At 36.9% G+C, this 14,573-nt stretch overlaps 1 protein-coding gene across 5 annotated transcripts in view; it reads right to left on the bottom strand.

Moving 5' to 3' along the window:
• CADPS2 (calcium dependent secretion activator 2) overlaps positions 1-14,573 on the bottom strand; it is a 514,814-nt gene that overhangs the window by 13,554 nt on the left and 486,687 nt on the right. For 2 of the 5 annotated variants that reach the window (XM_075928789.1, XM_075928802.1), the window contains one exon: positions 10,031-10,078. The exons of the other annotated variants lie outside the window; for them this stretch is intronic. In XM_075928789.1, the coding sequence (XP_075784904.1) occupies positions 10,031-10,078 (48 nt within the window). The remainder of the gene's footprint in view (positions 1-10,030; positions 10,079-14,573) is intronic. 5 annotated transcript variants of the gene reach the window in all.

The raw sequence follows: 14,573 nt of genomic DNA, 5'->3' as shown, positions 1-14,573 counted from the left end.
TATTGGATTCATAGCACTAAGAGTCTGTTAGGTGCTTTAGTGCTACAGGAAGAAAGTTAAATCATGAAACAAAATTAGGTTTAAAAAATGAAAATTATAAAAAGGGTAAATAGGGACATTAAATAATATGGATATTTTCAATAGGCAGAAAGATGTGTTTAGTTTCCTAATGTTTCAATCATTGTATATTCCTCTAAACAGGGATAAATAAAATATACAGGGATATAAAACAGGGATAATGATACTGACCTACTTTGTAGAGGGCTTTGAGATCATCTGATTAAACTGCTATACAAAACCTAAGTATTAATTATTATTATATCTTTAAGGACACTTTTTGGACTTATTAACTACAGTTTGGGTGCTGAAATTAGACACCCAATTCAATATGCATATGTCAAGGTAAGTGGCCAGATTGCCAGAGTTACAGAACACTCTACTTCCATTGTCTTCAATGAATGCTGTAGATGTTCAACACCTCTGAAAAATAAGGCCACTTATCTGGGTGATAGCAAATAAATTCAGATCCTAATTTTATTTATCAAGGTCTGAAAATCTGGTCAGTTAATTTTTTCAAAATCTGACGTCAAAAGTGAAGTGGCCTATTAACCGATAAAAATCTGCTATTGTTTATGTTGCATTTGGGTTTAAATAGCTTTCCTTAACTTGTAAAACTACATTATGCCAACGGATAATGTAACTTGTATTTCTACAGTCTTCAGCCAGGTTGCCACAAAACCATTTCAATTAACTAAAATGTATTTTTTTTATAAGGCCAAAGCACATCTATATGATACTCAGATGTCCACTTCATAGCAACAATGAAAAATGATAAATATCCAAATTTAGGCTGGATCTCAGAGTCCTTCCACAGACAAAACCACTAGCTTCAGTGAAAATACTTCCTAAAGGAACAACTGCAGGTTTATGTTTCATAGGCCAAACCATATCCCAATTTTATGTTACTGCAGTGTTGGATTATGCACGTAAGCTCTGGAAGAGGTTACCTTCTCAGGCTGTGGAATCCTCATCACCGAGGTTTCAAAGAAAAGGTTAGACAATCACCAGTCAGGGATGGTCTAGGTGTACTTAGCCTTGCTTCAGACCAAGGAGATTTACTAAACAACCTCTTGAGATCCATTCAAGCCCTATATTTCTATGATTCAATGTATGCTGTCTCCTCAGCAGTCTAAATGAGCTTGGACACTGGTAGTACATGTGAAGAAGGGAGTTTAATTGTCACCATTGGATGTTAGGAACAGACTACAGGGATTAGACAGTTCACGCATATGAGCATAATCTTTTCTGAGCAGGCTTCTGCAGACACTCATCTTCCCGATCATTGCAACAATAATCTATGGAGTTGCCTTGGGGAAGAGGGACTAAGCCCATATCTCCACCTTGCTGATCCAAGGGGAGAGAAGCTTACGGGGAGGGAATAAGAACATGAAAATGGCCACAGTAGGTCAAACCAAACGTCCATCTAGCTTGCTATCGGACTTCTAACAATGGCCAATGCCAGGTGCTTCAGAGGAAACGAGCAGAACTGATAATCAAGTGATCCATCACATGTTGCCAATTCCCAGCTTCTGGCAAACAGAGGCTAGAGACACCATCCCTGCCCATCTTGGCTAATCGCCATTAACAGACCTATCCTTTATGAATGTATCTCGTTTTAAACCCTGCTATAGTATTGGCCTTCACAACATCATCTGGAAAGAGTTCCACACATTGACCGCATTGTGTGAAGAATCTAGTCCCTCCAAAAATAATTGGTCTGGGGCTGAGGGGCTTTGTCCAATTTGTTCTAGGCTGAAAGCCATCCCCCCCGAGATAATCCTGAAGATTCCCATTTTGGATTTCAAGGCACAGTCAATCTCCTTGGCTACTTGACAGCTTGGAGGGGTAAGAGAGTCCCTTAGCTCACTCATATGGAAATTAGGGAGATACTACATATGCAGAGTGCCTCTCTGACATGATCCCTCAATCTCTAGATAGGAGCAGGAATACGCACTTTGTTCTTGGATGGACAACATGAGGGACAGGCAACCAGAAATCCTCCCGCAGAACTGTTCTTGAGGGTGTGTAGAGTGTATGTGGAGGGGGGGAAGGAGGAGGAGAGGTTCTTGAAGACAGTATAGCTGTGCAATAAGCCAAACCCTGAAGTTCCGGTGGGCCCATGCTGTGGATGCAGGTGAGATTAATATGTGGTTTTAAGAGCCCAAATTGGCAAACCCTTTCCTCTAGACATAGCACTTAGTATCACGAGTAGTATCTTGTCATGATATTAAATCGTTACAGGAACAGGTTTTAAATATGCATGTTTCAATTTTATTTTACTCTTAAAAAAACTTGTCTGTTCTTTAATAGACAGTAACTGGAATATTTTTATAGCTGCCCCTGAAACTTTTATATTGGTAAATGAGTAATTATTCTTCATACAATACTAGCAAAAGTAATTGTTTCAGGTAAACAGTGGTGGAACCTTATCTTTTAGTTTGAAACATTTTTCTAATCAGGTGGCATTTTTATGCTGCACATTTTATAGAACACTGAGTATTCAGATAAGTGGTATTTGTGAATATGAATTTGCACATAGTTTTGGAATTAGGGTGCCAGAATTCAGTAGCCTCTGTTTTCATGGGAACTGCTCAATAGAACAAATAGCCAGCATCTCCAATAGCTGCTACTTGGCCTACATGTATAATTGATATATATTTACTACACCTGGCTATATTATTACACAAAACAATAAAAAGGGTTACATTTGAGGACATGTTTTAATGGATTCTTTTTTAAAAATTCCATATGTTAAAAAAATCAGATATCAACTGAATGGAAATGAACAATTAAGCCAATAACTGCCGGCCATACAATCCTTCATCACTCATTACAACCCAGTCTTAACTTGGCCAACTTATTTTGTTGTGTAACGGAAATATGCTGTTGGATACGTACTGTTGATTTTGTATGTTATGTGCATTATGTCATAAAAATTAAAAAATAATACAGACCACAATGTATATTAAAGATATGTAATCAGATATTGCATAATGTAATGTGGAAGGGGACCATAATATTTTCATATTTGGTGTTATGATGTGCATTGACTGTATAGTATTTTAGGTTTCTGTGATTGTAGGTAGGCCTGGTAAAGTTGTATTTAAACTACATTAACTACTGTGTATCCTACAACAGATGTTTTTGTGGTGAGTAATGCAGTATTATACTGAAAACAGGTCTTAATAATAAATACATAAATAAATAAATAATAGGTTCTTTAATCGCTAGTCATTTATTATTTTGAGCTTTGAATACATATCACACACTTTTTGGGGGTAAGGAAATTAATGCTAGGGATAATGTAAATCAGATGAAGGCTAATGATGAAGGTTTATATAAAAATTAACAAACGGTGAATTCTTTAATTGTTAATTTGCAGACGTATGCGCATTTACAGTTCACAGTTTTTTTTAAAGAGATGACTAATCTTGGTGTTGTATGCCAACTGGATGCCATTGAAACAGTTTAAACTTTAATACTATCTTGCAATGAATTTTTGGAGCAGAAATTGTTTTTTAATGAGCATCGTCAATTTAAATCTGGGATATATGGTCCACAGGAGGGGATCCGTGCTGTGACATTTTGGGAGGCCCTGTGCATGTGAAGTTGGATGTGTCTGGAGTTGTTTTATTGTGGATTGTAGGCTTAGAGGGCAGTGGAAGGGAATGGGGCTTTTTATCTACACTAAAAACTTAGTGCTTAAAGTTTTGAATCTAGAACATTTTAAATGTTTGATACTGATCATGGATAAACTCTCCATTTTCTCATCCCATGTTCTGTGTGTCAATCTCTTAACCCTTCCTACCTAACTATTCTGCACCCATTTTCTAAGCCTCTCCCAATACCCTGCACCATTTTCTATCTCTCTGGGTCCTTGCATTTCTTCTCATTGTATGGTCTGCCAGCCATAGCATACTTTTAAGTCACCCAGTCTATTCTGCTTGAAACTTACGGCCCCACTTCTCCAGATCTCTTCTGAACTCCTGCTTATCCACATATCTCCATCTCAAATCCCACCTTGCCATATGTGAAACAAACTTTGAGCATCTCTCTCTCTCTCTAATTGCTTTGTACAGGGAAAACAGTGTCTGCAAGTAACAGGAAGGGAGGCATGGGGAACTGAAGTATTTCAGCCTTCCACTTTAAGGAACTGATAAGCCTCTGTGCAGATCTGTGTTCTGCCCAATCTCATGGAAAAAAGGATCAACACTGGGACTTATTTTACTGGGTTGAAAAAGCATATAGATCTTTAAGTCTCTTTTCTCTTTACAACAACATGGTCGACTTCCCTCTTGTATCTTGGCCTGTACTTGGGAGGAAGAATGCTTTCTTTTCCCTGCAGGGCCTCCCCTCCAACCTTCCTGTGCTTTTATTTATATCTCCATTCAAATGATCCTATAATTAGTCTCTTCCCTGCCTACTTTAGTGAGGGGTTCCTATCACCCACCTTTGTAATCAACTCACCAGCATCTCTCTTGCAAAAAGAGAAACCACAGAAACACCATTCCAGAAGGCCGACAATACCAAACAAACTTGGAGCTTTTTGGCTCAGCTATTTTGGAGATAGGAAAAGCCAAAAATGGTTAGGATAATTTTAAAAAATATGGAAAAACTTTAAAAAACAATGAATAGTCTAGCAGCACTGTAAGGATTAACAAAACATGTGGATGGTATCACAAGCTTTTGTTTTTTCTTAGTCTTTAAGGTGCTGCTAGACTATTCATTGTTTTTAAAATTTTCAAGTTACAGATAAATTTGGCTTCCCCTCTGAAGCTTTTAAAAAGTATGTCAGTGAGGAGGCAATTTTTGAATTCCACACTGTAAAATTCTTTTTCTGTTTTTTTTCCCTCAAAAAAATCCTAGAAAAATTCTGCAATGGAATGAGATATGGCATGTACTTTTCATGGGGATTGTTTTTCAGGAGGAGGAAATAAAATTTTTGTGTTCTAAACTGAACTCAAAATTGGAGGCTATGCTAGATGATTATGAAACTACTGCCAATTCATAACAAATGTAAGCTTTCAATGCATGACATACAGTAGTCATCCATCCACATACTATATTACTATGTCAGAGACAGATGTAAAATTTCAAAATAATTTGTTTGTAACAGTTGTGCAATTTTGTAATTGCAGTCTTTATTATCTGTGTTTCCTTGGGTCTTCTTTGCATTTGATAGGTGTAGAGTGTAGTGGGGCTTTGGAAAATTATCTGTACACATAACTGCCATCCAGACCTGGACATCTGTCATGTTATCTTTATTTTATTGTGTGCTAATGTATGACTTATTAAAGTGAGAGATTAATGGTATTGGAACATACATGAGCACACACTTTATTTATGAACTGCACTGCTCTAAACTTGGTGATTCTATGATATAGACCAACGTCCACTATGGAACAGAATGAGACCACCAATTAATGTTCCTTGAGCTTACGCTAACACAAATCCCCACAATAAATAAATAAAAGGTGAAAGGCCACTGTTTTAAAATACCTAATACTATCCCCATCACTAATGTCCTAATCCTACAAACACTTATACACCAGCTTAACTTTATCCACGTGAGTCATCCCATCAAAGCCAATGGGATTGTTAATGTGTAAAGTTTAAGGATGTGAATGAGTGTTTTTTTGCTGGATCAGATCAAAAAATGTTTTATTTTCAGGTTCGGTGGCACTGCTCTCTTACAGTGGTAGCTCTTAATGTAATTAGTATTATATAAATATGTTTTAAATTACTGCATTTTACAAATGTTTCTCTATCTATCCTTGTTTATTCCTTTCCATCTTTGATGCATACATCTTTTCCACTCCACACGCCTGCATTTTTGTGATTTACATAATTTTTTTCAACATAGTTCAAAAAACTATCTACTTCTATATTTTCACTATTTGGTTAGCACATTTTAAAATATGTATTATACAGTGGAAAATGAAGGATATTGGTCTCTGTTCAAAGATGAGGAGTAAATCTGAGTTCTAGGAAAAGGTGTGTGCACGCGCGTATGTATGTATGCTAAAAATAAGCCCCCCCCTTTACTCAAAATTTTTTTTATATTTATATGTGTGACCACCTATGCTCATTTAAATCTGTGGCAAAGCTCACACTGAATTCAACAGTGCAGGATTCAACAAGCAGCACTTACTACTAATGTTTACTGATGTCACAACTTGTTTGAGAGAGCTTGCAGCATCTTCTCATTAAACTATTTTGATTTACAAAGGACCACCCTATTTCTGTTGCTGCATGCTGATTCTCATAAAACTTAGGGCACTTAGTGCCCCCTCATTCTTGGTAGCTTCTTTATATGGTGAATAAAGCAGTTATATTTCTGTTTGTGAATATTTACACTTTTTTTCCCGAAAGCTTGACACATATGTGAGATAAGATTAAAAAACACCAAATCTGCATAGTATGGTTCCAGAAGAGGAGAGTTTCACTTGCTGACTATGTGTGTGTGGATTACACTACATCAAGAAATCAATATGCTCTAGATGGTGCTTGTGCCTGGCACTTCATGGTGAACAAATATTAGATAAGGCAATACAAATAGTACAAGCCCTATTGATTTTCTTTGTATAGAACATGACAGCTACAGACACAGATAATGCTTACCAATAGGCTCATCTAATATTTCAGTGTTGGTTTATATGTGTACACTTGTGAGTGTCCCATAACTTTTATTAAGGTACCAGACACTTTTAAAACCAAAAACTAAAATAATTGTAACAAGGTAACAAGGTGGGATAAAAAGGTTAAGGGATTTAATTTTGACAGGGTGATGCTCACTATTTGATAAGATTGGTTTTTTTTTGGATGCACAGTTGTGGATGCATAGGGACATATTTTTAGAAACGGTCCAAATAAACAGTGGTCAACAGAATAATTTATAGTAGAGGACTATATTGCTAACCTCAAGCATTTACAAATTATGAATTGGACCCCCCCCCATCCAATCATAAGGTTAGCTTTAAATATTGAGATTCGCAAAATAAATTGTTTTTTTTAAGTCTTCTGGTTTTTGTATCTTTAGGATTCATGTTTTCAAGGCTTTCTTCACCACCATAATGGTTAGAAATATAATTCTAATTTTTTTCAAATGAAAGCTGAGATTCTCAAGTAATCAGATGAAATCAAGAGTTGGAAAGATGCCAAATATCATAAAAAACCATGAATGGTCCTGCAGCACACTTTAGAGACTAACAACAAATTTAGATGGTATGCGCTTTTGTGGGAACGACCCCTTTCATTTTTTTGTTACTTTCTAAGATGCTGCAAGACCATTCATTGTTTTTATGTTTTTTCAGTTACAGACTAACACGGCTACCCCTCTGAGATTTCCAAATATCATAACACTTTCGATAAAAGCATAGGAGTTGGCAATGTTGAGAAACGTCTTCATTTCTTGGTTTCTGGTTTAGTCAGACATTGAACAGTGCTTAAGACTTTCCTACTATCTAGTTCAAAGAATCTTAGTCTCCAATCTGCAGCAGCTTACAGGAAACATGCAAATTATATGATTAAGCTTGTGGGGGTAAGTGGAAGGCATCAACTCTGGGGTTCCAACTACACTATAAGCAAATGGTAGGATTCCCAGCTTGTCTACATATAGTCATGCCAACTCAATGAGAGTTAGTGAAAGTATAAATAGCAGTGCAGTCACAGTTACTTGGGGCAGTGGTAGCAGCATCATGGCTCAACCATGCTGAGTACACACCAGAAGGTTCAGGTGGGTTTGCATTTGCCATGGCTAACCTGTGCTGATGCTGCCCATGGTATTGCAGCTACACTGCTATTTATACTTGCTCTAGCTCCCACCGAGCTAATGAGAGTATGTGTACATGGCCTGGGAATCTCACACAGTCTGTAGTGCAGACCTAGCCCATGCACGCAACACAGACTGAATTATGACATACACAATCTCTGAGTCAAAATCATTCCCTTGTCTTCTCAGGCTAGTAAAAGAGGGTGACAATAAAGCGATTCAAGATGGGGGTTTCAAGAACCTAAGGAAAAGCATCATCAAAATGAAGAAATGGGGAAAATTTAGAACCACTTGACCAGCCACCATGCTCAGGACCAGGTCATAATACTCAGAAAGAGCCAAAGGAATTACCTGAAAGACCCCTTCTACAAAAAAACACACTCTATTAACTGCTTAAAAATGCACATTGTAGATTTTACCAGCATGGTACTGAGCATACTGGCTCTGACCTTGCTAAGCACATGCTTAACTTAAAGCATTTGAATAGGTCCATTTATTCCAATACTTAGCCTTGTTGGACAGTGGTAGACTGAGCATTCTGCTCCCCGGTAAAATTTTGAAAAAATAAATATTATTCTTTTATAAAATCATACTGGATAAGTGTTACCACATTTTAAATGGCTGATTTCTTTTTTTATAGTGTTTCTCATCTGAAAAAGAGAGTGGGAAAAATATTTAGAAAAAAACAATACTGAAGTAACCTTTAAATCACATAAATGCTAGATGCTGATAGCAGCTGACTATGTATATGTGTATGTGTGTGCTCACAAAATATCTTTGTATTCAATGCTGAGTAAAAGTTCCTGAAATTAAAAAGTTTTATTAATTTTTTCACTAGGAAAAAAAAGTGATACTACAAACTGTTTTAAGGAGACAAACATTCTTCCAGTTCAATAGAAAAACTTAGATCAATTCACATGTGGAGGGCTTTTAAAAAATATATTAGGCACAATTAAAGGTGAGTTAAGGCTCTGGTGGAAATCTAAAGAGCATCGGTAAATCTGAGCACTGCTCAGCTTTTGAATTGCTTTTCTACTTCTCAGTTCTTTTAAATGGTTTTCTATGGCAGGAACATTTTTCTTAATTAGTCACAGCTAATTAGTGTTCTGGCATAGACAAGTAATCAGAAATGTCAGAGCTGCAAGGCTACATCTCCCTAATCCTTTGATAGTAATTCAGCCTCCTGGGAGGGCCTCAAGCTGCGGTAAGTAGTGGTTGACAATAAGGCAAAATTAGGTGGGCAGCAGACCATTAGGATAGAGAAATAAAAAGCACTACCAAATCCTGCTGAGCACCATCAGGCAACTAACTACACTGCCAGATGAGGTGCCTGTTTAAGCCTGTGTTGTTAATTAGCTGATTCTACCAGACCTGCCACATATGTCCAGGTGCATCATCGAAAGATGTGTAATTCTGGATTTGTGCCAAATGACAATTGAGTTGTTCTTGATCACATTTCAAGAATCTGAGCAAGAAGTCTACATATTTCTTGAAGATTATTCTGAATTATCAAAGAAATAAGAAGATCAACAAGCTATAATACATTTGCTTGTTGAGTTTCTTTTAGGGAATTAGGTACGCTCCTCTCAAATTTCGCAGATTTTAATTCAGATACAGCTTTAGAGTCAAGTCAAGGCCTTCAATGAGGCCCCACTTAGTTTCAACTTGTCAGAGTCAACTTGGAATATAACCTAGATCAAAAGTAAGCCTTTTTTGTAAAATCTTACACTTGCAAATAATTACTTAACATTGACAATGATGATTATTAACTAAAAATAACTTGACAGGCAGTAATTTGAGAATGAGCAAATTTTTCAAAATTAAACATTACATTTTGCTAGAAAAATACTGCTAAATACTACATTAATGTTGCTTTCTGAGACAGACATGGACAACACTAAGAACAAACCAATACAATAAAAACCTCATATCTCACATCTCAAACACATTCTTACTCTAGCAAACATCACCAGGAAAATAGATTACTTTTTATTTACTAAGGAGAAAAACATCTTAGAGATCGTTTTTGCAAATTATAATACATGCAATATAAAAACATTCAGCTAAATAGGCCTATCAATTGTTTTCTTCTAGATACTAGCAGACATAACAAACATACAAGTATTCAACAAGTACTTCAGATCCACCATCTAGCACATGAGGTACACAACATAACAATCTTTAGAAATAAACTATTACCTCAAACAGCCTCAAGTACATCACTGAACTTATATCATCCATCCCTTTCTACTAATGGAAAAGGAAAATAATGGTTATGACATGGGAACATGATCAGTATTCAATTCAGCATGTCGACATAATAACCAAATGATATGATCGATTTGTTTCCTTTGACAAAAAAAGACTAGTTATGACAGGTTGACAAAATTAATGGCTTATATTGAACATGTCAAATACAAAAGCACAACAAATATACAAATAATAAAGGCTATGAAAAGCTGAAACATTGTTTTAAATTCCCCAGTCTAAATGTCAAAGAATGGCCTATGAGTGCTTTTTATTCTTCATTTCTATTTCTTTAATCAATGTATGTGTTTATTCATACATACCCAGTAACCACCACAATATGGCCATGATTTTGCAAGCACTTATACATGTGCCTACCTGCAGACATATGAGTGGTCCTTCTCAATTCAGTGGGCCTACAGACCATATAGAGGCCTTACTTACAGGAAAGGAGATTCTATCCTAGGATCAAATGTCTTTGAAAAACGTTTGGTGGTTATGGTGGATTATCAACTGAACATGGGTTCCCAGTGCAACTCTGTGGGCAATGGTAAAAAGGATTAATGCAATCCTAAAATGCATAAACAAAGGAATCTCGCGAAGGGGTAGAGAGGCTATTTTACTTCTGTATTTGGTGCTGCTGTGAACACTGCTGTAATATGATGTTCAGTTCTGGTATCCACAACTCATGAAGGATATTGATAAATTGGAGAGGGTTCAGAGTGGAGCCATTAAAATGAGTAGAAAGTTAGAAAAAATGCCTTATAGTACCGATTCAAGGAGCTTAATATATTCAGCTTAACAAAGAGAAGGTTAAGGATTGACTCAATCACAGTATATAAGTACCTAAAGAGGAAACAAATATCTGATAATGGGCTCTTCAAACCAATGGAGAAAGTTAAGACACAATCCAATGGCTGGAAGCTAAAGCTACAGAAACCAAGACTGGAAACAAGATGTAAATTAACAGTGAGTGTGATTAACCAATGGAACAGTTTACCAAGGTCATTGTGGATTCCCCATGACCAGCTGTTTCAGATAACTCTTTGGAGCATAGGTTAGAATTCAAAATGACATTGGAAAATGCATCTAAAACCAACAAGATGAAATTTAATAAAGAGAAGCACAAAGTACTACATTTAGGAAGAGAAAAAAAAATCGAAAGCACAAATACCAGATCGGGAGTAACTGGCTAGGAAGTAGTATCGCAGAAAAGAATCTGGAGCTTATCGTGGATCACAACTTGAATATGAGCCAATAGCAAAAAAGTGTGTGTGTCACAAGAGACACAGACAAGACTGTCATATGTAAGATATAGGCAGTAAAGTTGTCCCATTCTGCTCAATACAGGGGACATCTCAACTGGATTAGTGTGTTCAATTTTGGGCACCATCAGGAGTGGCCTTAGGGAAAAATGGTATCCTAGCCAAACTTGTATTTTGATGCCTCTAGCTCCTGCTGCCTCCCTGGACTCTCCTACTCCATTTAGCCCCCAGGCCTTGTTGCCTCTTCTCCCCATTGCCCTGAGCTCCTTTCCACAGCCTCACATCCCAGACCTACCACATCCCTTGCCTGTGACTATGGGTACATCTAGACTACATCTGTTTGTCGGAAAAGGCTTTTGTTGGAAGAGGCTTTTCCAACATTTGGCCCATCTAGACTGGGCCAAATGTCGGAAACCCCCCTCTTTCGAAAGCCCCCTTCTTCCTTGTAGAATGAGGAAGACAAGGGCTTCTGAAAGAGCACGTTTGCTCTTTCGAAATTTTTTTTTTTAAAAAAAGCAGAAGAGCAAATGTGTTCCCTGGATGTGGCAGAATTTTTAACCCCCTGGCTACATCTACACTGGCCCCATAAAATGGAATAGTCATGCAAAGCAGGTAAGTCAGAATAGGGAAATCCGCGGGGGGTTTAAATATCCCCCGCGGATTTAAATAAACATGTCTGCCACTTTTTTTTCGGGCTTGGGGAAAAGCCGGAAAAAAGCGTCTAGACTGGCGCGATCCTCTGGAATAAAGCCCTTTCCCGGAGAATCTCTTTCAAGTAGGAATAAGAGATCCTCCGGAAAAGGGATTTATTCCAGAGGATCGCGCCAGTCTAGATGCTTTTTTCCGGCTTTTCCCCAAGCCGGAAAAAAAAGCGGCGGACATGTTTATTTAAATCCGCGGATTTCCCTATTCTGACTTACCTGCTTTGCATGACTATTCCGTTTTATGGGGCCAGTGTAGACGTAGCCCCTCAGTCTAGCCATACCCTATCTTACTCCTCTCCTACACTGAAGTCACCCACATTACTCACCTGTAAGGCTGGCCCTTGGCACCATGCTTTAGGAAAGATGTGGACACATTGAAGAGAGTCCAAAAACAGATATGATAACAGCTTTAGAAACCCTCACCTATTCGGAAAGGTTAAAACATTGGGCACGTTTTGTCTTAAGAAAAGAAGATGGAGGGCAGACTTGATAACACTCTTCCAATAGTCTGATGGCTATTACAAAGAGGACAGTGATCAACTGTGCTACATGTCCATTTAAGGTAGTACAAGTAGTAATGAGCTTAATTTGCAGCAAGAAAGTTTTATATCATAGAGCAGAAAAAACTTTCTAATAATACAGATGGCAATAGAGTTTGGTGTTTAACTTAGGGAGACTGTGAAATCCTCATCAGTGGAGGTTTTCAAGAGCAGGTTAGAAAAATGCCTGTCAAAAATGGCCCTGGTATACTTGGCCTTGCCTCAGAGCAGGGAGCTGGATTAGATGGCCTTCAAAAGTACCGTCCAGCCCTACAGTTTTATGATTTATGCTTCAGGAACTATTATGGCCTGTGTTTGACAGGTCAATCTAGATGATCACATTGGTCCCTTCTGGCCGTGGACTCTACAAATCACATGCCCAAAATTAAATAAGTGTGTAAGAACTGGCAGGGCCAGGGCCAAAGTTCACATTTACCAATAGTTACTATCTTATATCATCTAACAGTTTTTCTCAACCAGTTGTATGAGTACACTTAGGGGTACTCGAGAGAAGACTGGGGGACGGGGGATGTCAAAACAACTGAAATTTGGAGAAAACTGAATTTTTGTTTTAAGTTTTACAGTGTTTTATTATTTTTGTACGTTTTACACCCAAAAATTTCATCACCTGCCTGGCTACAATTAAGTTGTTTAAACAAATGTGTTGCAATGACAGAAAAAAAATGTGTGTCTGAAAACTGTAGGTACTGGGTGGGGATACTTATTATTATTATTACTACTATTATTATTTTTTAAAGAGGTACTTTATAAAAAAAGGTTGAGAAACACTAACATATTTCAGTGAGACACACTGTTGGAAAATAGTGACTTGTTAACAAGTGTTCATTTTATATACATAGATATGCATATGGTAACACACATACATCATTTTTAATAATGAAAAAATAAAAGCGGTTATTGTTGGGTTGCAGGATTTTTTTTGTTTGTGTTTTGTGTGTCTTTGTTTTTCTTTTAAGAGAAAAAGAGATCAACATTTCAATCTAAAATTATGGGCATGCCTTTATGGCTCTCTTTTGTCTTCTGTTTTTTAAAAAGGAAACTGTTTACTTCGATAAATGTATTACCTGCATGACCTTGACAAAATCTGAACATAATCATATAGTTGCTTAAACCTGTAGCCTTTCAATAGGAGGCATCTTAATAAAAATAAATACTAGAGAAAGCGGTGGGGGGGGGAGCGGGGAGAGGGAAAGGGGGAGCCTCTTTGGATTACAGGAATAGGAATATCTTTGAAAAAAGCTTTTTGTTTTCAGATAGGCATCTCTGTGTTTATTGCACAAATGATAAATGTATCAAACTGATAAGCTACCAAAATGGTGCTTGACAGAATTACTTTTCCAGAAGGAGGAAGGATTTGGATCAGTCAGTGTATTTTTACATAGAAGCACAATTCTTTGATGTGTGAACAATGTAATGTAATCCAATTTTAATTTTGATCTAACACACCAGCCTCTCATTGAATAAGTCTTTGCCAATTAAAAGTGCACAGCAAACAAAGAGAGTTTTTAATCTTATCTTAATAATTTAAATTGGAACATGTATCTAAATTCAACCAGACTGCATACTGAGAAAAGCCTTTTTAAAGGTCAACCCCTATTCCCATTGATTTTGAAGGTACAAAAATCAGACCCTAAGACAAAGTTTATATTACTGGATACAGGGTGCATTTAAATGATTTGCATGTGTAAAGTTTGTGCTTGGATAAATGGGAAATGGTCATTGTTTATTCAGGGCTACTCAAACTAACTGCCTAATAAAATGTTTTAATATGGGAATTATACTACTACATTTCAATTAAATTACCAAGTATCACTATTCACCAAGTACCACTATTAGAGCCTTCACTGAAAGCAGAGAACTTAAGCATTAACAGATACATTTGATTTAAATATACTAAACCATTATTTTTAATATTACTTTTAATTTTACTTTAAGATAGTTAAAATAAATCTTCTCCAGATAAACA

The sequence above is a fragment of the Pelodiscus sinensis genome, chromosome 1, assembly GCF_049634645.1.
Source record: "Pelodiscus sinensis isolate JC-2024 chromosome 1, ASM4963464v1, whole genome shotgun sequence".
NCBI lineage: Eukaryota > Metazoa > Chordata > Testudines > Trionychidae > Pelodiscus > Pelodiscus sinensis.
This window is presented reverse-complemented; position numbering and strand designations above follow the sequence as displayed.